This window comes from Watersipora subatra, chromosome 4 (assembly GCF_963576615.1).
Source record: "Watersipora subatra chromosome 4, tzWatSuba1.1, whole genome shotgun sequence".
NCBI lineage: Eukaryota > Metazoa > Bryozoa > Gymnolaemata > Cheilostomatida > Watersiporidae > Watersipora > Watersipora subatra.
The window spans coordinates 11,580,943-11,608,401 of record NC_088711.1 but is presented as its reverse complement, the minus strand read 5'-3'; the positions used below and the strand labels follow the sequence as shown (position 1 = coordinate 11,608,401).

General features: G+C 35.2%; 2 protein-coding genes across 3 annotated transcripts in view; both read right to left on the bottom strand.

Annotated features, from left to right (window-relative positions):
• Positions 1-106: 106 nt before the first annotated feature.
• On the bottom strand, positions 107-15,184 carry LOC137393705 (uncharacterized). 2 transcript variants are annotated; one of them, XM_068080366.1, is made up of 8 exons: positions 15,090-15,184; positions 14,784-14,850; positions 13,950-14,048; positions 12,524-12,541; positions 7,317-7,487; positions 5,605-5,715; positions 2,384-2,578; positions 107-620 (listed from the first exon to the last, which is right to left on the bottom strand). In XM_068080366.1, the coding sequence occupies exons 1-8, from the start codon at positions 15,141-15,143 to the stop codon at positions 604-606; spliced, it is 732 nt and encodes a 243-aa protein (XP_067936467.1). In that variant the 5' UTR covers positions 15,144-15,184; the 3' UTR covers positions 107-603. The 2 variants fall into 2 exon arrangements, with proteins under 2 accessions (XP_067936467.1, XP_067936468.1); XM_068080367.1 differs by lacking the exon at positions 12,524-12,541 and having other exon boundaries at positions 15,090-15,181.
• A 9,778-nt stretch (positions 15,185-24,962) lies between these two features.
• The window catches only part of LOC137395188 (dnaJ homolog subfamily C member 2-like), a 36,745-nt gene continuing 34,248 nt past the window's right edge, over positions 24,963-27,459 (bottom strand). Inside the window, exons 14-15 of the mRNA XM_068082020.1 lie at positions 26,491-26,669; positions 24,963-25,286 (exon numbers count right to left, since the gene is read on the bottom strand). Coding sequence (XP_067938121.1) covers positions 25,227-25,286; positions 26,491-26,669 — 239 coding nt within the window. The 3' untranslated portion in view covers positions 24,963-25,226. The remainder of the gene's footprint in view (positions 25,287-26,490; positions 26,670-27,459) is intronic.

Sequence of the window (27,459 nt, the reverse complement as noted above, 5' to 3'; positions counted from 1 at the left end):
TACATTGGCTCCAATTCAGAGTGATGATGTATCGCTGGGGTTTTTGTAAACCGAATGACCTCGGTCATAAATCACATATTGTTAGTAGGTATGAATGAACAATTGCTACAAAATAATGAACTATTATATTTTGTGATTTCCATACCATTACTAAAATTATAAAATATTGGCCGATGACATAAATGTCAGTCACCATTTATATAAAAAATGGATTATATGTCTATAAACAAAATGACTGATAACTTCCTTTTCTGGCAGAACGAGAAGAAGGATTTAAATCATTGACATTATACAAACATTTCTTATAAGGAAAGACATGGAAGTTAGCTCATACCTGAATACATCAAGGAATACAGTATTAACATTTAACTTGCAAAGCTCTATTACATTGATTAACATAAAGGAAACAAGAAATAAAAATATAGAGAGAGTATGGTAAGGCAGCGTGTAGCCTCGACATTGTGAATGCACAAATATAAATATAGTAAAACTGAGTGCCATTATAGTGATAATAATGGCGCTGACTCGTTGTTCAGATGTCGGCACAGGTATTACACACCAACTACTGGTTGGTAACTATTCCTTTTTCTGGTTTCTCATGGATTAGTTTTTGAACATTTCTGCAACAAAGAACAAATTTTACAACTATGGAATGTTACGGCTAAGACACACGCGCAAACACTGTAGATAAATGCAAGTTTACATTAATTCGTGTGCAAAACAGTTTATGTATATACATGTATATAGAATTACTCAAATGTAAAAAGACAGAGAAGCAAAATGAATTTATCTAACTAGAGCTCCAAATGTTTATGTCTATGTAGCAACAATAGAAGTGCTATAATGTGTTGCAATATAATAATATATATAATATAGCCTAATACACACTTATGGCACACGTTTATAATACACAGTCATGGCATATATGTCTAGTGGAGTACAGTAAAAAAGTACAGTACAGTCATACTTCGACTTATGAGCTTAATGCGTTCCGAGACTGAGCTCGTATGTTAATTTACTCGCATGTTGGTGCAATTTATTTATATATAGAACAAGTAAATATATATTGATTGGTTTCCATACTCTAGAAAATGCAAATAAAACACTCAAAACAAGATATTGTAACAGAAAGAACATGTTGGTTATTGTCCTAATTTACCAAAGGCTTTCAAAAAGCAACAATTAAAAAATATTGTAAGGAAATGTGATTAATTAAAATGTAAAATTAAATACATACAATAGCAGCTAACGCTAGCATTTGACAGAGAGGGATATATAAGTTATCCTTCATTACAACAGTTGACTTTGATAAATTTGGATTTTATCAATGTCTTAAAAGACAAACGTAGAAGCAAACCTAAAAGCAAACTTTCATTTTTAACTTAACGTAATTAAAATTTCTTCGGCATTCGTAGTTTGAAGTTTCTCGCTAGTTAGCTAATTTTTCCTTTGTTTCGCTTTCATGATTAGCCGGCCGTTTAAAGATAATCCTATCTAAAGACGTTTGCCTTTGTCGCCCTTTCAACATGTTGCAATTAGGACGAACGCAGATGTCGTCACAAAAGGTTAATGCACGACCACTAGCCAACTTGTCCAAATGTCTATTTTTATAGTTTTGCTAGATAGCACCGGCCTTTTCATATAGCATCGTTTCAGTTACGCTTTCACCGGCCAATTGTTTATCCAATGCCTGAGCAGTCTCTCCATCAGCGGTCGTGAAGATCGCTGCGCCATTTAGAAACTATGGCCAGTCCTTTTGCGAACTAAATGCCCTAAATATAATCCTTCGGTTTGATAATTGTGGATGTATTTCTGTCATATTGCTGAGCTAGCTCAATCACGCATACACATTTTGCATATTTTTCAATAGTTTTCCGTTTAGTATCAGCTGTTATCATTCGCTTTTTCTTTGCATTATCTTTCATTTTACTGGCAAACTTTCGGTCAACGCAGAGTACTTTTAATTCACATAATTCTGCACTGAAAATCGCACAAAAAAACACGGTACAATAGTATAACCTGAGCAGTTGAAAAATACAGAGTGATGCTGTTCTCATAAAACACCTCCGGCATACTTGGCAACTGACTCACGTGCTCGTATCTCAAACATGGCTCGTATGTTAGTGCTAAAACTTGCTTAAAAGGTGGCTCGTATCTCAAGTTTCTCGTACGTTAGAGCACTCGTAAGTTGAAGTATTACTATACAGTATACACTTTTAATATAAACTTGCAAAACACACCTGTAGCACACGCCGACAGTAGACACCTAGAGTATACACCTATTGTACATACCTATAGTAAGCATTTATAGTACACATCTATAGTACACACCTATAGTACACATCTATAGTACACATACATAGTACACATCTATAGTACATACTTATAGTCTTATCCAGTTGCTGAGAGTTGTTGTACTTTTCTGTAAGTAGCTCACGCAAGTTCATGATGTCATATCCTGGTTTAGTGCGGCACGTTGTGCTGTTTGTCACCTCCTTCTGCCAGCAATCGCAGAGGTCAAAATTGAATAGTTGATTAGCAGGACAAAAGTAGCCTTTCGTTATGTAGGTGTTCTGACCTATATAAACAAAGTTTTATAAATGGTGTTCTGACCTATATAAACTAAGTTTTATAAATGGTGTTCTGACCTATATAAACAAAGCAGTGCTTACAACTGACAAGTTCATGCTTACAGTATACACTACAGGTTCATGATTACAGCATATATGACAGGTTCATGATTACAGCATGCATGACAGGTTCATGATTACAGCATACATGACAGGTTCATGACTACAGCATATATGACAGGTTCATGATTACAGCAGGCATGAGACAAGTTCATGATTACAGCATACATGACAGGTTCATGATTACAGCATGTATGAGAAGCTAACAAGAATTAGCTGTAATGCATAGAGTATCAGACTAACTTGTAGCAAGACATAATGAAGCAGAGATAAAGCAGAGCAAGAACTAATGAAAGATGGACGCACACATGCATATGTGGCCAGAGGTCACTGGATTTGGAGACGCATTATAGAATAAAAAAACTCCTGAAAACGACTATTAGAAATATTCTATGAAAAGCACTATCAATTTTCAAATTGAAAAATGAATAATTGAGTAGTATGTTAGATTTGTTAGAATAGGCTATAAGGTAGTGCCTTAACAACATGTGGTATAGCCGCATTTCATTTTCTTTTTCTCTGCGTTAATTATGTGTGTTGTTCTTTAAAAGCTAGGTACAGTTAATTGGGGGTTTCAAACTTTAGATATACATGTAAATACATATTTACCCATAGAAATGTTTAAACTAATAGCTAATGTATTGCAGCCATCATGCCACAACCAATCAATTTCATCATCTTTTACTAATCTTTAAATTAAAGCTCAGGTTTTTGAGACATGATATTTCAATGAACAGCTATTATTAAAACCTAAAGATATCTTGTGATCTTGAATATTACAAAAACATTCCTTTATATTCTGTTCGAAGTTAAAGAGACACTAAATTTTATGCAAATACTATGTATTAGTATTTGGATAACATATATCAGGATAATGTATAATACCTGTAGACATATATAATGCTAGCTTCAAAATGGCAATATCCTAATACATGTAATATCCTAATATTATATTCAGCTTATTAATGTTGTTAACAGTAAAAAGTCCATTTTTAATGCTACCATAAAAACAGCAATTCTCTGAAAACTTGCCAACGTCAACAGATATGTTGTACTGGAATAATTTACTTTAAAGATGATGAATTTTATAAAAATAAAGACAGGGCAGAAAACTCCCGTTGAGTAAAGGCTCCTAGGTAAATTTAATAGACACAAGATGATGACCACCTATGGTGATAGCCAGCGGGTGGTTAACTAATTTGACTCTTATATAACAACTAAAATATGGTTCAAAGATTTGTACTATTCATCAACACTTTAGGAAGCAGCAAATGTACTTTAACAGATCTGGTGAGCAAAAGAATCTAACAGACTGAGTTGACATCAGAAGCGAGGAGCCTACCTTATCTAAGTATGTGTCCTATGTATCGAAGTATCTATGTATTTAAATATATACCTTATCTACGTATCCACGTATGTATGTACATACATAGATAAATGCATGCGTGCATGTAAATATGTATATACAGTGTATGTAATGTTTTTTAAATTTCATGTAAAATATAAAAATTGTTGCTTCATGGTCTAAATATGCCTCTTAACAATAGAGTTCTGTTATGTAAAATTATTTATGGTTATAAGGCAGACCCATCTTAGATCCATTATTCGGTAGGCAAATAAATAGCGTTAACAGAAAAAAAACGATAACATTGCACACTTTTAAAAAATAGCTAAAAACAATCTTTTTAACTGAATCAATGCTAATATGTGTAAACTAATAGTAATCAGTATCATACAGAGTTGTCTTTCCATCATTGTTGGAATGCCTGTGAAAGCACAACTGCTAGTCCAACTACACATGATAATTGGTACTTGATCAAAGAAGCATCCGTGCTACACAGAAGGTTATTGAAATATATACTTGCAACGCTATCACCGTCTCCGCACAATCAGATTTTTAGACATAGTTAAGGAAGGGAATGAAGATATGCGGCAGATATAAACTAGTACATCAATCACTAAGCCTCCATAAGCTGAATGAGCTCTTTGTGTATTAAACATTGGCATATTTATGTGAATAAAAACAAAAGAAAATTTTGTTTTGTTTAATTTATCTGTTCAAACAAATAAAAAATAATTTTAGTAATGGAGTAGCATTTATTTAAAAAACAGTTATTGCTAAAAAGTTATATTAAGAATTAAATTATTGTTAAAAAACGGCCATTATTGTTATATAACACAGGCTTTAGTTAATACTTGATGTGAGCCTTAGTAGAATTGCCATTTCCGAGAGCATGCGGTAAATATTATTCAATATACCAGGCGAATAATTTCCGACATACAGTAAGTTAAGGAATTTTCCATGAAAATGTTTGCTATGTTAAATACTAAAAACCGCACAGGCCATCAAAATTTTCGTGGAAACTCAGGGAAGGAATGTCAAAAGGATTAGGCAAACAAATAGTCACTTGTAAACCATAAAATATCAGTCATCGAACATGGATGAGTTTCAAGCAAGAGGTTATTTGTTTCTAGATATATGAGCTGTTCACAACAGAAATTAAGCAAAACTCCAACTTTGTAATGGAATCCTTACATTTTATAAAGCTTTTATGCTGTAATAAATCCTAGATCAGTAGTTGATTTAAGAACAATAAACTTGATAAGAAAATCCTTTTATTGGTTTTCTTCAGTTAATCTTTCGACATGTATTCAGCTCAATTCATCCAGTTTGAAAACTAGAGAAATGGCTTGTTCTGTATAGAGTATATTTCATGTAATGTTAAAGTGCGTTGTTTGATAGTGTTCTTTTAGATGTCCAGTTATCTGGGCAGGTATATCAATCAAAACATTTTTCTCAAAGTGACAAAATATTTAGGAGCAGCTGTTATCTACCACTAAAACGTAAGTTATATTTATAACAGACCACAAGCTTAGCTGATGAAATTAATCTCTGGTAAACAACTTAACTTACCGCCAGTGTTCAGCTGCCACTTTATGGTGTGACTACTATTACATCTCTGGGAGCCAACACTGGTATAGCGAACATTTCTCCAGTTCTCAGTTGGCAGAGGCTGACAGTCCACTGAAAAATTGGTGCAAACCGGTGCATAAGATCCAGGGTGCATCTTCATATCGACAAATGGGTGCTTTTGTGTTTCGATTCCGCTGCTACACAGGCTAATGCAATATCCACATTTGAATGAATTCTGAAAGAATTTGCTGATTTGGATGTTTTTTTGTAAATGAATGTTATCTTAAATTGGTCACTTTGGAGAGCCTTGTGTGCTTACCACCCCACAGTTACAGTCATTTGACATAATGATGATTTTAACACATTTCAGACGACACTAAGCCACAAAGCACAATGTATGTGATGCAAAAAAAGAATGCAGCCTTCAAAAACTTCCAAACTTTAAACTTCGTGTGATGAGTTAATGCTGTGTGAATCAACTAGGATTTTTATGAGTATTGTTAAAATGTCAGTGTGGCCATTTCATCTGACTGTTAAGGGCAATATTTTTTGTGTGAAATATCTGTTGAGCCCTCCCCTATCAGAAAATACGTCCAAGAATAATGTCCTTGACCTAAAAGGTCGCACTATAAAAAAGTAAAAGAAGGTAGGTCAAGAGTGCTGGACGAGTTTCAATGAGGAAACAACTCCTCATTGACTCGTTGCTCCTTATGTGGGACAAGTAGTTGTGATTCTATACAAAGTGGTCCTAATTTCATTATGTTGGAGACATCGATTTGAAATAATATAAATTACTCAATACTTTTAAGAAGATGTTAAAAAATTATTCTGTGATATTAAAAAAATTCATAACTTTCAACTAATAATGATTGCGTGACTGCCTCAACTTCTTGAAACATTTAGTTTATTGACAGCATTTCTAAACATTTTCTTGGCCAGAAGCGAATATTAGGTCAAAGGTCAAATCTAAAATAGCATCTGGTTTCAAACTTAATCATCCTTAAAGATATACGACATTGTCTTGCTTGTCAGTAAATAATTAATTTTGCTGACAGCAATACTAATGTATATGCTTCTATTTATAGCTTTTATTAAACGCAAGCAAAATTTTTGAGTCCTTTTAGATTTCCTATGTGAGCCCATTTAGGATAAAGTAAGAAAACATCTACCGTAACAATGAGTGACAATGAGAGACGGTATTAAAATTAGTAATAGTTGAGGCCTGCATAGAGCCATCAACTTGTAGTTATCTTCTACTCTCCAAACTCAGTGGCATTCCATTGACGTGCACTAACTTTATCGATCAGAGGATGACTAGCTAGTGAATCCATTAAATACATTTTTGGTATTCACCCAAAATCTGTTTGTTATACAGAGCTATTGATCGCTTTTGGTATAATAAAGCTTAGATCTTGGGCTATGGTGCATTGCGAGGCATACACTTAGCCACTGCCAACGAGGCCTAGCTGAGTCTGTGCTGACCAGTGTGCACCTTACATCTATGATTGGTAGAGGCACACGATATGAAACTGAATGCCATATGTATAGCCCTTACGCATACCCTACACACATATCCCCTACATGTAAAGAATCTGTACCATACACCCGACCTTAAAACAATTATGAGGTTTACTGTCTGGTCACTAAGCTTTTTTACACAGTTTCAGTTTAGGTTTCAGGAAGGTTAGCAGTAAGTCATGATCAGCACTCACCTTTGACTACGCTGCTGTTATAGCGTGCTAGAAGTTGTGCCAGCAGGTCGTCCACAGAGTAAGCTGGATTGGTACGACAAGTTGTGGAGTTGACCTGGCGAGCATACGAACAGTCACAAATGTCCAAATTGAAGAGTTTTCCCTGAGCACAGAACCCCTCTACCATAGAATCTACAAGTAAACATATTCCTTTACATAAACATAGTAAACAGTAATAAATAAACAAATAACATAATAACAAATAAACATATATGCTTTACCAACTCCAACAACAAAGATGCCATAGTCTGTCTTTGTAAAACTCACTCACAATGTCTTTCATGCTGTCAATTGAGAAAAGTTTTTTTAATTAGACTTGGACTGGTGAGAATCTTTCATTGTAGTTCTCATGATAACGCTATGGCCTTTAAGATTGTGAAATGAAATATGGATGAATTCCTGATCAGTGCATCAGATTGTGGCTTTCGAGTCAATAAACAAAAATTTGGAATGACCAAACAATAATGACTCACTACAAATTTCAATAACCGCAAAGAAACAGTTCCTTGAGTTTAATTCTTTAATACATTTTATTAAAGATATGAATGAATTCTTAAATTTTGGAAATTACTAATCGGGAGATTTAAATATTAAATGATTTGGGCAACAAACAGATCAACTTCCGATAATAAATAAAATTTATTAATGAAATTGTTTACAATAATTTGGCATTCTTGTGGACAAACAATAGGTCAGATTAAATGTAAACATGTTATGATTATTATTACTAGTAAGTATGCTTGGCAGTACAGTGCACCATGAGAGACTATAATGAATGATCACTATGTGCATAATTAATTCATGGCAAGGTTGCAGTGATAGTGGTTAGCGCACTGGTAGGTAATTCCGAGTTGAATTCCTGTGAGAGGTATTTCTTTCTATTGCTCTTAGCGTGGCTTCAGAAAGACAGACAGACTCAGCTCTTATTACACCAAAGCCTATTGTTATTTATTATTGTTATTGTGTTATTGTTACTACGGAATTTAAGGCTAATGCATGCTTTCGTCTAACATTATTAGTTGTAATCTTTCAAAAGTCAGCGATGTTTTTCCATTGTGGTGTTCAAACTGGTTTTATCAAATTTATTTTAATAATACTAAACAGAACATTACTATTTTTAGCAGCACTATAAATTTTTCTTCATCCGCTTAAATTAAGAAATGTATTGACAGCGGTTAAGCTGTCTAGTTAGTGAACAGCATTTGTACATTTTCTTACCGGCACATAAATCAAAAACATGAAACTGATTACTGTATAGTTTGGTGTCATTGCTTTTAAGCAGATAGCAGCATTAATAAACTATTGTATGTTATATCTAAACAGTGGAATATTTTTATTACATTCAAATGGCGACTGTTTTGAAAATAAAAACCAATGTGAAAACCAATAGAGAAAAGCCATTTGACGACTTCAAACATATTGTACATACATGCATGAGAACACTGTCAGCACACTCTGAGCATCGATAAATGTAGCTGGTCTCAGCCCGTGTCAACAATTTAAAAAATCTCGAAGCTGCACACAGTTGGAATAATAAAAAAATCCCATCATTGTGGATTAAGGGTTGGTATACCTTAGATTGTCTGAATTAAGTAGCAGGGTTGTTGTTTCTACAGATGAACCTTGACTTCAGACTGTCACATACAGATTCATCAGCATACAATGCGGTTGCACAAAATATTCATCTCAGCGTACAATTTCCAAACATAACTGTGCAAACTTTTTTTAAAGCGTTACAGTTTTGCAATAAAAAATTACAATTCAAAATAAAGCATAAAAATAATCATTTTTACTATAATAAGAGCCGCGTCCGTCCATGCTAAAAGCGTTAAGAAAAAAGATGGAACTGCACGGGAACCAAACCAAGATATTCAGATCACCGGCCATGAACACCACCATCTGCACCACTCGACCACCTTTCTGCTTCCAAGAATAATTTTGCACATACTCATTACACATCTGCTTCACACTGTATTCGAACTTAGAACCCCCAGGTCTGCAGACCAGCGAGCTGACCCACTACACTATGCTATCCTTGCCATACTACGGAATAATAATGCACACACTTATGCTGCTTATATGCTCAGCTAGAACAATATACAAATGGAGTTAATATAAATTATGTGTAATACAAGTTGGAGTAAATTAGGCTGTGTAAGTTAAGTTTATCGCCTCTATTACCAAACTTATGTATTGCCGAATTAATACTCCGATTCTCCTGTCTGTATGGTAAAGTAACAATAAAAATGGTTTTGCTATATCAAAGAATTATACATCAGAGCACCTAATTTACAAGTGTACAATATTGTTTGTATTCTTTAGGAAATAAAGCCCTTTTCTAATTAACTGTATACTAGTTTAATCCTCGTGTTAAAAAATAATGGCAGGCGTCGACAGAAAAAGAAAATACGATATTTATATAATAATTTAATATAAACGTTATTTGAATATTTTTCAAATCTTACTACTACCTTGAGCCTTAAGCCACTATTTGATACGAATTGATTTTCAACGTCTAGTAAAACCATTACAGAACATCATGCTCAAAAGTTCAACCGGCTGTATGGACCACTCGGAGAAACCCAGATTGGGGCTCTTCATCGAGTGTACCACGAGAGAGAATCTTTTTGGAAGTGTTCTACAAGCGGGCAGTCTTCTATATCATCCCTTGAGAAACTAAAGTGCTCAACCACTGCGCATCATTTTATAAGACAGCAGTAGGCCTATATGGTCACAATGCACACATAAAAATCCATTCCTTCTAATAGCTAGTTTATTCGGCTACACACACCGCATACTTTAGGATATTTACACCCAACTCTGAACAAAACTCGTCATAAATAGCTGAAGTGGTTGCAATATTTTTACCAATACAAAGTTGGAATAAAATCTTAAGTAATTCAGTGTAAACATACCACCAATGTAACTAAAAAGGATATTACTTTTTAGAATACTGATGCAGTGCTCAACATAAAATTTACTTTTGAACTTAGCACAAACTGTTAAAAAATTTCAATCTCTTTCAGTTGGGTACAGCACAAAAATAAAATAACTCATCAAAGACTCACTCATCCTATAAATTCAAGATTGTCTCGTGATCAACAAGCTACATAATTTTATAGCTCATGCATGACCTATTCAAAGGCGGAGTATAAAAATTTTTTAGAGGAGGAGAACCAGAAAGAATGAGAAATTTAATAATTTATCATTCATGTAAACCTACTCATACAATGGATGCAATAAATCTGCTAACTTACCTCCAACTTTTCATTGGAAGCTGATTATTATCTCTACCACTTGATATCTATTGCTTGCAATTAACACGCGATGATATTATAACCTGTGCGATGATATTATAACCTGCGTTCTGTGTTGAAATAAGTTGGAGCTTTCAATTATTTATTTCATTTTAAATTTGAGAGCATATTTTTATTTTATAACTATATTTACCAATGTTGCATGAAATCTAATTGCACTCATTGATATGTTTTCTACAGTCTACAATCAAAACTGTTTTTTATGTGCAATAGAACAGAAGTTATAAGCAACGATCGATTGAAAGCTGAGTTTAGATAACTGCAATGATGCTGCCGAATAATATACTATAAATTCTCAAATTTGTAAGTTATATAATAATCTATTAAATACTATAAATACATATTCAAGAACAAGCGACATTAACAAACCATACTTATAATACATGCATAAACAAAAATTAACACTTTTGAAACAAAAATATTTGCACCGTTTGCTCGGCCAGTTGCATTATGATTGTTGATTCCATTTGGAAACATTTAATCTTTGTCTGCCTGTTCAACACCATCCACAATGTCTTCTGACGTCAACTCTTCTGCATTGCTGAACTAGTTGATATTAGCGTCCAAACAAATTTTTGGCCGAGCAAAACCTTTACGCGTTGCTTTTCGCAACAATAATGAAAAACATTGAGCAGGATGCGCGCTAAGCAAAACTTTTAGCCTAAAACAAGTAGCACAGATTCCATCGTAAATGTAAATAGTTTTTCACTTACACCGAAGTATCAAAACTGTGTTAAATGAGGAACTACTATTAGCTTGATACAGTTATTTTTATTTCCATGATGTTGCTTTAAAAGTTTTAACAAAAAACCAAAAAGCTTAGGAGTTGGAAAACAGACTTCGAACAGAAACAACGATTCAAAAAATTAATTTTTATTCAAGTAACCAGAGTCATGGTTAGTACAATTTTATGGATACTTCTACTAATCACTTGCTATTATGGGTTGTAAAGATCAAGGAATGTGTAAATGGCAGCCAAATAGAGATGGCGTTCAAATAAAGGTGGTGTTCAAATAGAGGTTTTATGGTATGTTAATAATGTTAACCTTGAAATAGCCCTCTTGCGATTAGCTGTTAATACCTTTGTTCTTATCTAATCATTGACAGCCTTCCTGGTCCTTCCCTTATCTGCTCTCTTGTTTGCCTTTAGCCTTAGTACACGGATCCATGTTTTACAACAATTACCGATGTTTGAATAATTCATGGAGAACATTGCTTTGCACTTACATTACATAATATAGTCGGTATATTTAACTAATATACCGACTATATTATGTTGTGTGAGGCTCTGCTCTCTACAAATGATTCAAACATACAGTAAGTGTGTAAAGCATGGCTTTGTGTACTGAAACTAAACACAAACAGAAGGGCAGATAAGGGAAGGACATGGAAGGCCCTCAAAGATTAGATAAGAATAAGAGAATTAATAGCTAAGCGCAAGAAGGCTATTTCAAGGTTAGAGCAGTGCAACATGTAAGAAAGGAAAGTAAACTTCCATAGATTTCAAGACAACTTTCCCAGAAAGCTTGCGATGACTATAAGAAAAAGCATGAATCAGCAGATTCTTCCTGAGCAAGCTATAAACAAACACTACAAAGAAGTGGGGCACCTTACTCATTAGCCAAGGCTAACAATGCTGATAGATAGTAGTTTCTCAAAATAGCCAAGTATAAATAAATGAATAAATATTTATTTTGCTATACAATTATCCTTCATTATTATAGGTTTTTCTATAGCCACAGTTATTCCATGCATGACACAAGGATGGGAAGAGAAGTGAGGGATGGGTGCTCACACCAAAGGTAAATTTTATGACACGAATAGTTAAAAACGGGCTATTAGCTTACAAACCTCTTATGCCTAGTTCATCTGAAAAGGAATATCAAACTAAGCCTAGTTAAAAACAAAACGGGGAGGGTTATCTGGACTCACACCTCATCAAAACTTTCCTAGCTGTTTTATTTATATACATAAATTATTTTCTCATCCTTGGTTAACCCAAGTGGGACCCAAGCTCGGGTCTTCTACCAGAGGCCTGGGAGTTTGGCATACTTTTCTGTAACTGACTTTTGGTGATTGTTGCCGGTAGTTGGACCACATTTGATGTGCAGGTGTTATTGCACATAAATTTCCAATGACTACTGGAATTACAATTGTTGTTTTTTATAAGAATTTTTTTGTAGACTTATACATAGTTTTAAATTCATTACACTAATCAAACAACATGTATTTATTCCATCTACTCCTCCGTATTTATATTTTATTTCTTATCCCTTTTTATTTCATGTATAGATTAACATTAACTCCAGCGAGTAGCCAACCACTCAACTATTTATATTATTATACCATGTTCGACTTTTTGTTCTATTGTCGCTTCAGCGGAGATCCATTGCCTAATGTTTCAGCAATCTTATTCACTAGTTTTGTTCACTCTAGGTATGTGTCTCCACATTATAGTCATACCTCAACATACATCAAAATTGAAATAGAGTTAAACTTCAACCAGCTTTTGCCTTGAGATATGAAAAAACTTTGACATACGAGCCGGTTCTCTATGCAACCACAAAGTGGCCAAGTACGCGAGAGGCTGCTTTGAGAAGAGCATCACTCAGTCGCTTCGTCGAATTAGTTTGAAAAAGCTTTAAAAAAGTCGGCCTAAAGTTATAGTAAAATGAGGCAAAGAGCCTCGAGGCAGAAAAAAGATAATACAAAATTAAAATGAAGAAAAAATTATAGTTGAGTTTAGTGACAGAATAAAGCTTAGCTTTATGTGTGCTTAGTAAGTTAAATTCATTTAGGTTAAAATCAAAGTTATATTACGTAGCGTCACAAAAGTTTAGTGTACTGAACGCGTTGCTGTCAAGTCTCGCTCACACCGCAGTTAGCCACTATGTCCATCTTGAAGGTAAGAACTCCATACAGTACTGTACATAGTAATGTTACAATTTAGTGCAGATCACAACTACTAAATGGATATTTGTTTCTTAGTGCGAATGTAGGTAATTAATTACAGAAATTAAACCACACGCTTTTTCATCGCAATATGCTGTTTTAAGGTGGTTTTTCATAGTATGGGAACAGGTTAATTTGTATTTAGTTATTTTATATAGGAAATATCGTTTTGAGATACGAGAAAATTGACATACAAGCTCAGTCCCAGAACTCCGAGGTCGAGGTATGGCTGTATATGGTAACAGCTGCCACCATTAGCTTTCTTATACTCAAGTCAATGAATGGAAAACTATCAATTTATTCACTGACATATCTCAAAACCTACCTGGAAGGATTGTTTTATATCGATTGCAGGAAGTATGCTCTCCAGCGTCAAAGGTGACCAACCGAGACCAGTTGGTGCCATAAAATGTCTTGCACCGATCTGTGATAAATACAAACCAGCGGTAAATTATTGTGTTTTTCTTAATTATTTCAACAAATAATGTCAAAACACTAAATGTACGATGACTTAGGTAGCAGATGGAGTTCACAATCGAGTAGAGAGAAATGCCATCACACAGTAACCCTAGCACCTGCAACCAATTTACAGTGTCACGAACAGATTCCTAGTGGATAAGAAAAGTCTCACACAAGCTGATCAGTAAAACAATGCAAAGTTGGCTTTATGTATGTACTACTGAATGCCTGACTTTGCACGGGTAATAAAAACAGCTTATAAACAGTGGCAGGTAATGTAGTTGCCATTGGCTAAGTTTTACCATGTCTTCGCAAATTGGTCAATTGGCAGATTTGAGTAAACTATGCTAGTATACTGTTTAACTCACTATAGTAAGAAGCCAGTTCTAATGACTCACAACAATGGTACACATATCTTAACCGATGTAATGACTATGAGCGTGATTAATCCATCGTATCGCAAATAGCCATTGTAACTTAATAGGTGAGCTCTACCCGCCTCCAGAACTGGAGGTTCCGAGGTCAATTCCAGTGCAAAATGGATTTTTTGTTTCTAGATTTTAATCGCTGTAACTGGACACACGACAGACAGACCAACAAACAGACAAACACAGAAATTTGTATATATAGACAACGCTTTTTTATAAACAAAGATCAATGGTGAACAAAATGGCTAATTAAAATAAGTAATGATTGTTACCTTGTTTAGGGTTGTCTGAGGTAGGTCTCCAACTATAAGCAGTGCTGCGGAGACAGCAAGTGCAAAACTAAAATACGTATCATTCATTCACTGATTCATATGCTTTACAAATACATAAACTAACATACATAGACTGCATTAATCATAAAGGAATCGGAAAAAATTTTCAGCATGCCAGTGTTTAAGATACCCCGTAGCTATCAGCACAGGTAAATTATGATGTAGAGTTAAACATTCTTAACTAGTTGAGGTATAAGGATGTGTTAGACTATATATAGTGTCACAAAACTATAGAGAATATCTCACCCCAAGAATAGTGCAAAGCATTATTGCGATAGTGTAACATTTTCGCAAAACCATCGTGTCTGAGTGCAGTTTCTATGAAGATCATTCCTTGGTTAGTTTGCTGTATATATAGCACGGCAATTGAGAGCATCTAGGAGTTGATTGGATGAAGATGATAGTGTAAACAAATATCTATCCGCATTGGTCAGCATTGCGACAGAAACAGATGCGTACGCCAACTTAAACCTCTCACACCAGTGCGTAGATCAATCATTTGGCAAAACTAGAATGTATTGAAGAATTTTTGGAAAAGAAAATGCAGCTTCTGTCACTCAGACAGTCAAAGTATGCTGCATTATTACAGACTTGTACATACATGTACCTGCTGGTATTGGCGAGGAGTGACAGCTAACTGAGATTGGCCTGTTATACTCAGCAAGCAGACGCGATCAGGCTACTCTGATATGTATTTGGGGTTCATAAACCCTCATAGTACAATTACTACATGTAAACATAATCTACTTCAGCAATGGCTGCAACATGGTAAAAAGTTGACAGGTGAAGAAGTATAGAAAATTTATCTAAATCAGACAGTTCAAGATCTTTATTTATATCTATCTATATCTATAGCCTATCACAATCTATATTTATATTTATCTATATCTATAGCCTATCAAAATCTATATTTATATCTATCTATATATATAGCCTATCAAAATCTATATTTATATTTACCTATATCTATAGGCTATCAAAATCTATATTTATATCTTTCTATATATATAGCCTCTCAAAGTCTATACTTATAAATCTCAGCGGGTCATTATGTCTGTCTGTTTGTCTGCATAACTGCGATGCATTTTAAAATTTTTTGCCCGATTTCATGTAAACTTCACCTGGGTATGCTCCGTGCCTTCCACCAGGTCGCTAAAATATTTGGGTTCCAAACCTCTATCCGGAGCCTCTTAAACACCTACCTCTAGACTTAAACACCCACCTCTAGACTTAAACACCCACCTCTAGACTTAAACACCCACCTCTAGACTTAAACACCCACCTCTAGACTTAAACACCCACCTCTAGACTTAAACACCCACCTCTAGACTTAAACACCCACCTCTAGACTTAAACACCCACCTCTAGACTTAAACACCCACCTCTAGACTTAAACACCCACCTCTAGACTTAAACACCCACCTCTAGACTTAAACACCCACCTCTAGACTTAAACACCCACCTCTAGACTTAAACACCCACCTCTAGACTTAAACACCCACCTCTAGACTTAAACACCCACCTCTAGACTTAAACACCCACCTCTAGACTTAAACACCCACCTCTAGACTTAAACACCCACCTCTAGACTTAAACACCCACCTCTAGACTTAAACACCCACCTCTAGACTTAAACACCCACCTCTAGGCTATCTCATTAAATATGAAAGAACTCCCCAGGAATAGCCTGGCTTACTGCTAGTTTCACATAAGAACTGCATGAATGTTAAAATTAGTTGAAATTATCTTATTATTGTGTTGACCTATCATCGCAAAACAACATTCAGCCAGAACTACCAAATGTTGAGGTAAAAGATGAGAAATTGAAAGAGGCTGGACTAGTGGACATCATTGTACCTGATAATTAGTATCACTGTATCTATTTGAAGAGTCAAATAGATATAACAACAAGAAAAAGTACCGAAATTTGGCAGAAGAAAATTAGGTATTGATAGACAACAGTTAATATAGTTCTAATGGTGATATGAAAAGCATTACTTGTATGTGGCTGTAAAGTAGAACAGTTAATACATCTCCAAGGAGCGCCATCATACAATCTGTAATACTAGTAAGATCAGTGCTATAATGAAAAAAGCAAAATTTAAATACTAAAAACACGCATAACAGTAAGTACTGTGTACATTCTACAATAATACTAATAAAAAGTGTATGTTCTGCAAATAATTAGGAATGCATTCTCTCACTGACAATCAAAATGAATGCTAAAAAGTCCTGAGACAGACCAAGAGTTTCTAAGTAAAATATCAGCGGTTCGACAAAAAACAGGTTTGATACTGATGCGCAACTTAACTTTATATCACAGAAGTTCTTGCGTTATGGTGAGAGGTGAGAAGTGTTTCCCAATTCCTTAAGCCGCCAAAACATATACATGTACTGAAGGAATTTACCGTATCTGTCCATGGAAGCAAATCAAGCATCTGTCTCGTCTGATGTGGTTGCATAATGTTTAGAAATGATTTTAAAGAAAAGCTGCGAGTAGGATCGGAGTCAGCCAACTATAAAAGACAGCTAGTTTTATTACAAATTCAAAACTTCCAACTTCTTTTTCTGTTCGCAACAATATTAATTTTTAACGAAATCTCTTCAAGTTTATATGAGAATTTTGTAAAACCAATAAAAAATCTGAAGGACATCAATAAATGGCCTTTTTAATGTGTTTATTTTGGCTTCCATCAACTATCTTTGAAAAAAACATTTAATAATCTCTTTCTTTTCTGCAATACCGCTGTAAAAGTGGCTAGTACCATAGTAGGAATACTGTACATGTGTGAAGTTCTTTCAATGTCGCAGAGCTAATTATAGGCCGTTACCCTTACACAAATGCACATTCATTTTAGCTAGTAAGATAAACTTCTGCTATCCTTTGAGAAGGTTTGTTTGTACCCTTCAATCACTGTTTCCACGACGCACATGATTTGCAAATCAGCAAGTTAACCGCATCATGGAAACGACATAAATCTGCAAACTAAGCGAGTTTTGTGAGTCGCAAAACTTTATCGAACCCATCATGCTTGCGAATAATGGAAACGGCACTTGCGAATGATGCGCATTAAAATACCGCGCCAACTATTCAATTTTAAACATTTTCAATACTTTCGTTGCCCTTTCTCAATCGAGTTTCACGTGTTTGCGTCGCTAATTATTAACCTATAGCATACAATTCCTTACTTTTTTTCAACAAGGCGCTGGAGTTAATCCGCATCATGAGAATATCCATAGAAACCCTTAATTTGCACGGTAACACAACTTGCCCACAACTCCAAAGTTGCATGATGAGCATAGCGAAACATAGTGAATAGGAGACCAATAGGACATCAGTTTCAGCTAAGCCAGCTATTGATTAGCTCAATTAGATTGCTTCCATGACTGCGTTACCATGACTGCGTTACCATGACATGGTTTGCAAGTTTAAGACGCAAGTTCGCATCATCTGCAAGATGAAAATGGTAAAAACCCGCTAGTCAAGTGAGTTTCGATACTCGCAAATTTTTATCAAATGTTTCTTGGTTGCGAAAGATGGACACTGCACTTGCGAATGATGAGCAAAAAATGCCGTGCAAGCTATTCCATTTTAAACATTTTCCACATTTCAGCCGTTCCTATTTCGAAAGGGCGATGCTAAGCGAGACAAGAGTGAGTCGCTTTGACCTCTGGCGTAAAAATCCTGTTTTAGTACAGCGCCTGCATTAATCGTGCTCATTGAGTTAACCTGCATGGTTAACTCAATGTGCACACAACTCCAAACCGGCACAATGGAAACATAGTGCTCGATTCACATATTGACCTTAATTTAAATAATGAAAACAAATATTTCATATTATATTTTTATATAATGGATAATTGGTCAAAAGGCCGGTCAATTGGCGATGTAATATTCATACCCAGAAATACTTTACGCAAAACTACTTCATAACCTTATAATAAGCTGTGGACACTGCATTGCCGAAGTAGAAGTTTTGTTCAAGAATCTAGCTTTTATCAGTTCTAAGGACTCTAAGACATTCTAAGAATATTCTTACGATCTACGATCTTTGAAAAGATTGTAGATCTACGATCTACAATCTTTTCAACTAATTCTTGTTGGAAAGCTCCAAATCCACTCTTAGAGTTAGCTAGACCACCGACGACTAACTGAACGAGGCCACAAATAACAACTATGGCCATTGCTATGTACAAGACTACAAGCTGGATATCGATAAACAGCTATGATTGTAGAGGCAAAGATGATGACAGTTTGATTGACAGACAACCTCAAGGCACAAGTGTAAGTTCAAAGCACAATGAGCTGTAAATTCATCTAGGCGCCACTCGATTTTTAAAAGGCCATTACATGTACTAGTGAATGGTACAAGATTTTAAGCTATCACGATTCACCCGAGTGACCTTGACGGCGTGGACGTGCAAGGTAGAATGATCAGTCTGATGGAATGACATATCCACATATTATTATAACACCCGCTGCCGGCATCAGCCATAACAACTGATTAACAAGCACGAGGTCAATATAGCAAAGTATTTGCTGGAGGTGCTGAGCGATATGGCAGACGCATGATGTGATAAATTGAGTTAAGACAGGCTATCAGCGAAGAAAAACTTGAAGGATGTGCTTTGTTTTGAATTAATACATCTTCTGAGACAGTTCTGGCATGCAAGAATTTTTAGGGCAGAGTGTAGCACCAGCTCAGCCCTCATGGCTCTCATGTCCTGTAGACTACCTGAGCAAAGTTTTATTCATTAGCCGTTAGTAGGTTGGACAGCATGTTTCTACAGTGAAATTATCATGCAAAGATGGTGACACAGCAAGGAACAGGAGGCAGCAATTGTGATGTGGAATCATGTCATCAACTAGCGATACTGAATTCTCAATTAGTTTGTACTAATACAAAGAGAGTTTAACAAAGTGTATTCCGAGTAAATAATGTAGCCTCTTTACTAAGAATAATGTTGGCACATGAATTTAATTTGTGGTAGATGAATACAACTAAGAGCATATGCCTAGACTGATTACCTTTAAAAACATTTTGTAGATTTATTATACCTCAACTTAATACAGTTAATCACTATCAATTAATTCACCAACATAAAACAGATGCACCGTAAAATCGTCATGTCACTTAGAGATGCCCATCACCTGTATAGAGCTCTGGCAGCTCATTTGATAAGGCCTATAGTTCTCAATCCATAGAATGTATGGAATAGTCTATTTTGATGGAAGGACAATCTTCATTCAACTGATCTTGAAAAACACCTATACCTTCTTTTGATAACAAAGGCGGTTTTTCGCACCACCATAAATACGAAAGGTAAAAATTGACAAAATGTTTACTAAATTTCCTTGTATAAAAATTGTCTATTGCGTTGATAAAATGCGCTATCAAAAGACATATTCAAGGCATTGGTTAGTCAAAATTTTGTTGAACTCTATATTATACTTTGAAATAAATGTGATGTTGTTAATGGAATGGTCTAAACTATTTACTGACAAGGAAACACCTTATACATTAAAATTAGTAAGTGAGACTGACCTGTAGAGCTAGTGATTACTGATGCTTCATGGATCAGCTGCCAATTCCAGAATTTTGCCCTGTTCTCTCAACGTCGCCAAAGGAACATAGCTTGACTAAGCAACATGGCTAATAGTTATACAAGCACAACGAAAAGTATGATCTGCGAAGCCAACTCGGGGTAGAAAAACTCCATAGATAAAAACTAAAAAGGTAAACTACCAATCCGTGTTACATTTACAGTGGTTTCGTACTCTGAAGATATCATTCATAAGAGTTGGTCTTCTTTTGATGAAGTACTTGCAGGTGCTTTGTCATAAGCAGTCAATATTATATTAAGTCAAAGTAAGTAATTTGATAAGGTAAGGTAGTAATTCACTATGTTTCCATGATGCGCAGTGCTTCGGAGTTGCGCTATCTCCGAATCATGGAAACGGCGTCTTCGCACTGAAATCACTGCGCACTGATCAGTGCGAAGCCAGTGCAAATTCGGAGCAAGGAAACAGCGACTGCGCAGTGGCTGCGCATAGCTCTCATGCCGTGGAGACGGATTCTTCGAGGGCCATAAACTAGTACAAAGGTTGTCCTGCTAATCTTGTTTTTTTCTATTCTTCCGATCTTCTTTCACCTAAATTTAATTATGGTCTGCATTCACGAGGATGATGAGGTGATTACTTTCCTGGACTTTGTTATCGATGCCAACACTTTTCGAAAAATAGGTGGCAAGTCCTAAATTAACGTTTAAATAATATATTACTTAAAAATACTTATTAAAAATATATTACTTTGTAAGTGTGTTAAGGTTTGTAAAACCTTGTGAATGTGTATTGTAAATAAAAGTGTAATGACGACAGAATCATAAAAAAACCGTTTATGACGTTCGGTATCCGTGATCGATTCTATTTCTCCATCAGGCGATTCGATTTATACAATTTCTCTTCTCTGGCTAATTTGCTGAAAACCACTGCGCAGCATAGAAATGTACAATACCCTCGACTTCGGAGGGGCTGCTTCGCGGTACTGCGCACCATGGAAATAGTGATTGTTTCACCCAAAATACATTCGGATCACAGGCTAAGTAATTGGTGAGTTCACACTACATGGCTATTAATCAATCAAGTTATTTACCTCTGAGGATTTATAACAGTAGTGGTTCATGTACTTCAGATTTTTTACATCTAACTGATAGAAGTGATTTTTTTTCAACTTTATTTAATATTACATGCAATTCTTTTATATTAAACTGAAATAAATGGCCAGGCAACAATTGCAACCCGCGGCCTTAAATGCTAACAGAATACCGTTTATAACAGCTAAAATCTTAGAGGATTGTTGATTTCCCGTGTAGCAGGATGGGATATTCAGAGGTCATAGAACCCATTGTTTAACACACATACATAATAGGAAAACATTCCTTGGAAGATAAAAATCTTAAAATTTTTTGCACGTTCCAATCATCAGAGGATGCTTGGATATGGAAACACAATAACTGCTGCTTACACCGCATACAAATGATGACTACAAGTGCTAGTCCCAACCGGTTCACAGAGTACTACTGACTTTGCCGATTGAGCAAATTTTGACCTGACCTATGATTCCTGTTACGCTTCCATTAACTAGCCTCACACGATTTTCTATGAATTCTGCTTGTGATGCCATTGATGCCTTTGGCGCTGTGCATGTTGTTACTGCGCATTGACAAACATCTGCTGCTAAATACATATACTAGTATGTCCGAATTTAGTCATGGGAACTGTCTAGCATGCTCGCTGGCCATTGCAAGCATGTTTACGCATTTCATTGCACCTCTGATAGACTGTTTTCCCAACACTAAAGGCTTATAAAGTTAACAATAGAGGTCAGATTATTGCAAATAAAAAACAACAGACACTTATCTCTTATACAAAGAGAACTCTAGGACTAAAAGCTATCAGGTTGAATGTTATGAGGGTATTGAACTAAGGTTTACAATTTGTTCATCTGGAAATGTGCAGCCTTATCTTGACGTGTAGCAATTTACGTCATAATCTGTTAAAACAAGTATTTTAACAATTCCTTTTATCTAGCATTTTGTACGGTTGTCATATATTTGTTTACGTCATCATTAGAGGCATGTTCATATTATTCGATTTGGAAATGCAACACTTTTTAGGTGCACAAATAGTTGGCAGCTAAATGTACTTGTTGACGAGAGATTTGTAACACGCGACTAGCGTACTTTTATTTAGCCAATAGAATGCAATCTAAATTAGCCAATGAAAATAGAGAGGTCATACTTGGGAATATCCATATCCTTTTAGCTTACATTGGCAGAAATAAACTAATGATAACGGTCCTACAATGATAATAACTTTCTCTATCAACTTCTTTAGAGCAGGTTTTTCCAAACGTACAGAGACCAGTTATTGACTAGGTGAATACTTTACATCACCATTGTAAATCTTTTGAAGATTATGCCTAAAATGACTTAAAACTTCACTTCTGAGTATTGAGCCCTACTTGTACTTTTCCTAGCTTGATAAAAACTGTAACAGTCCCAGCAAAAACCAACAAATGAGCTCTTATGATTTCTTTGAAGCATTGACTGAAAAATACAATATTTAAAGAACTGAAACGAAGAAACGAACAAGAGAACAACTCCAACTGGGTAAGAGTTAACTGCATCTTAATGATTTCTAAAAATTTCGAGATAAAAGTCTAAGCTCTAAAATAAAATATTTGCCCGTGCATTACCATTTCTAATCCCTATCTGTACGGGGATGTGGTTTTTTAAAAATGAAAGAACATGCCAGAAAACATACAACGGGAAGGGGTGGTGGAAACTATTTGTGACTGATGTCATGGCAAATGTGGTGAAAATCATTAGCACAAACCTACACGATGTAGTACCTAGTATTGCAGTGGTAGACATGATGAGTGGAATTACAGATATAGCAGATGGTAGTACGCTCGCCTTGAAATCCTAATATCTGAGTTTGATCCCTGCTATGTGCAATCTTTTTCCTTAACGTGGCGATGGACGGACAGACACGACTCTTATTATAGTAAAGATTATTGAGTAATTCAGTGTACTTTATATATTACCTGCTCGCATAATACAGTTTTAGTGTGAAATAATGGAAAAATGCAAAAAAGTCTTCAATTTTAAAACAGATGGAAGTTATTTCTATGGAATGGAAAAAATTGTTTTGGAATGGAGTTCAAGCAAATCACTTTTTTAACAGCTTTCTAAAATGAAGTGTGGCCGAAAACCTAGGTTGAATTATACATGCTAAAACTGATAAGAAAAGAACTGATACATGCAAGAGAACTACATAAGAATCACATGTAAGCTGGCAAGCTTAGAAAAGGGTATACAGAAAATGATAAAATAAAATATAAAAAAACATTTGCGTGAACCCTTCACTAGTATCATAGTATGTGTACTTAGTTACCTACATTAGTACACGTTGCGAAAATATGCCGAACACAGTATCTGTATACACACCAAGAACTACATGTATGAGCTTATTTCTAAAAGCAAGAGGAAAAGTTATTAACTGTGTTTCCTAGTCAACCATGTGTTACACTACTTTTTGCTGGATGTTTTTGTTGTTTTTTTTTATTTTTCCTGCCATGCATGACTGAGGGTTAAACAACTGTTACTTCACAATGATTATATATTTATACATGTATAAGTTGAGACAATACAAAGTCATTAACGAATATATTTATTATCACTACACGATTATTTGCTTGTTCTGACAGAATTAACTTCTACCAAAATTTTTTTAGACTAATGACATATGCTGTTTTTTACATAAAAAAGCTAGAATTTTCGCCTTACAGCTTCAAAATTATCATTTTCTGAAATTGCAACAAGATTTGCACTAAAATAATTAAGCTTTTAGTACTACTAGAGGCGCAACTAATATCACCACCACGTGAATTGCAGGACTTTACCAGGGCCTTTGTCAAAAAAGAGCCCAATATTGAATAATTTTTTTAGCTTATGCTGCAAAAAAGCATTTAGGAAAGTTTTTCTTTCCCGCCATTATAATAAAAGCAAAACTGAAGATTCTGATAGTTCATTATGAATTCTGAGTCAACAATATATTACCAACAATTATTTGATAACATAGCAACACGACATCTTAGCTACAAAATAGCAAAATTTTGGGCAAAACTTTTTATTCTATTAACCGTAACGATTTTTTTCCAAATGCTACTATCGTGAGCTGATACAACAGCTTTACATAACAATGAACCATGTAGTGGAGCCATTATAACAGCCGATGTAATGACCGAGTTTAGTCATGCAAACCATAAACATGCATAAACAGTTGCTTTACATAACAAAACTATTTTTCAGATAGAAGTACTTTTAGCACTTTTTCTATAATTTTATGGAAAATACTGGATATTAGCGAGGTCACAGATGAATGCAAAACCAGTTCTGAGGATGATTTATAGCTTACAAATTCAGGGTACTCATGTTGCAAGTAAACTTTGTGGGTCTCATCTATGCAATTTAAGAGCAATTTTTTATTTATTTTGCAATCCAACCGTTATTGTAGTTTCTTTAAAAGTGCAGTAAGTTCCTGTTGATGTGATATATTTTACATAAATACTATCGTAAGGTATACATCTGCTTGCATGCCAAGACAATAGCATGACAACCATTCAGTGGTCTCCTAAAACACTAGCCCGTGTAACCAATCATTTTGATTAGCTATTAGAAGAAACAAAAATGATTTTTTGTGACGGAAAGTAATTATATTATCACATCGATAATACTTCCTAACAAAACTGAGTGGAGTCAGTTAAGCGAATAAGCACAAGCGCTACCAGCGAGTGATAGAGTCCAACCTTTAAATCATTATTTTCTCTTTGCCGCTTCCGCAGCTGCTTTCTTTGCTTTAACAGCCTCAGCAAGTTCCTACCAAATACAAGTTCAGGTTTATTTATTAAATTCTAAAACAGTGCAGACTATCATAGGTTCACAATTTAAACATATATAGTCTTAGCAAACACACAAGATTGCATGATAATGCTTTAATAATGAAGAAATGTTTGCAAACCAATCAGTGAAAATCAGGTCCAAAATACAAAAATACAAAAACCAAAATACAGGTCAACTGCCTAATGCATTCAAAGATATTTCCAAACTCACCCCTTTGGCCATACAAAAAAGAAAAACTTGACTTAACTTTTTTTTATGTTGGCTGGACCGTAACTGCAGTATTATTGGTTTGCATTGACAACTTTTCTCATTTTTCTGATCAATCTCACTGGTTTTATAGACTACGATTGCGGTAATTTTTACAATAAGTTGATGGGGAGCGCACATCTTGAACGTTCATTCACAACGATTTGCCTATTTTATCTTAACAGCAAAGTCTATTCTACAAAGTAAAACTAATAACAAATATTTTACACGCCTACAATAAAGCAAAACAACAAAATATTTTTCCTGTAAAAAGCGGTACTGCCTGTTCATCGTCTATCTGTATCCAAAGGTCAAGGTTAGGATAAAAGAAACCTTTTGGCAATACTTCAACTCGTGATATTCAGCCTTGGTAGACCAAGGCTGTAACACCTGCACCAATTGATCGCTTTTGTATTTATGAGCAATTGCGCAGCTATCCTATACTCTGTTTTGTTGACACATCTGATGATCTATCACGACGAACTAGAATGTTGCTAAAGTTGTATTTATAATAAATATAATGCTATACGAATGTCTTTTTTTCTTTTGCAAGTGTGGCTAGATAGATTAACATTCAAGTCGAATTCGATAACTCGCCCAGCATGACACTTTACACTATATGGAATTTGTTACGCAGTATGAGGCAAAACTTCACCTAAATTCTTTGTTATCTGGGGTTTACGTTACAGCAGGTATATGTTATAGGAGCATCTACAGTATAGAGGTTTAGCCATATGCTTGGAAGTATATGCAAAAGTTCGAATCGTTGTGGATGATTGCGAATAATAACTATGATACAACTTTCATGGAGCCTACATGGCATTCTTATATAAAAAACCCAAGTCATACTAATGGCCATAAAAAAATACTCTCAAGCTCGTGAACATATTCTATGTAAAATATGAACAAATAAAAAGGTTGCTAATAACTTTACCTTGAAACGTGCCATGCAGTCCTTCTTGCTGCGTGTCGGCAGGCAACTGGCAATTTTATCCCACCTCTCGGCGGTACCCGATGGGTATGTTCTTAGTGCCTGTTCAAAAAGCTTTTGCTCAGCAGCTGTCCACGGCAGCGGGTTAGCTCCGGTCTCAACAACTATAGCTTCAGCAGGCGCTGCAAAGAGGTGATCACATGTCCAGCCATCAAACGTTTCAATGTATACACTCTGGATCGAACAGCTGTTTCTTAAGAAGCAGGAGTTTGAAAAAGAATCTTAATTATATTTTTCATCTTCCAATTAAGGCATTCAGTTAGCCAACATAAGAACTCTACATGGGATCAAAAAGGACATACTTTATTTTTTTAATGGCACAAACCGTCTGGGGCAAATGTTCAGAGCATAATTGCTGTTGCTCATGGAACACCAGCATGTGTCCAATAAGAAGAATTTTCACAATCGTTCTTGGCTTGCCAGGCAGTGGCTTAGTGCTAATATGAGTGACTCATGAATCCTATATTGTATGTGAACAACAATGATCTGTTCCTTCATATTTAATGTTATAGGGAATTTTGTCCATGCTTATATCTATAAATTTGTATTAATTGTAAAAACAGATTTCAGGCTGGCGAAAGAACACATAATGGTACACATAATGATGATACATTATTGCGATAGAACTCAGGCTATGGCGTGTCTACCCACAATGCCTATTGCTAGAAAGTATCAGTAGCTCTATATCATTCAAACAGCTTGCTTGAGATTTAAAGGTTGACTTGCAACAAAATTCACATTACAGTTATTTGGTATCAAAAAATTCACCATGTCTTACTCTGTTGTGTTGTAGGTGCAAAATATGTGGAAATGTGATTACAAGCTCTTAAAAGCTCAAAAACAAACAGTTAATTGCAGACACACGAGACCGCCGTAGTTTGGATTCTCTTTCCAAAACGGCTCAAATGTGAT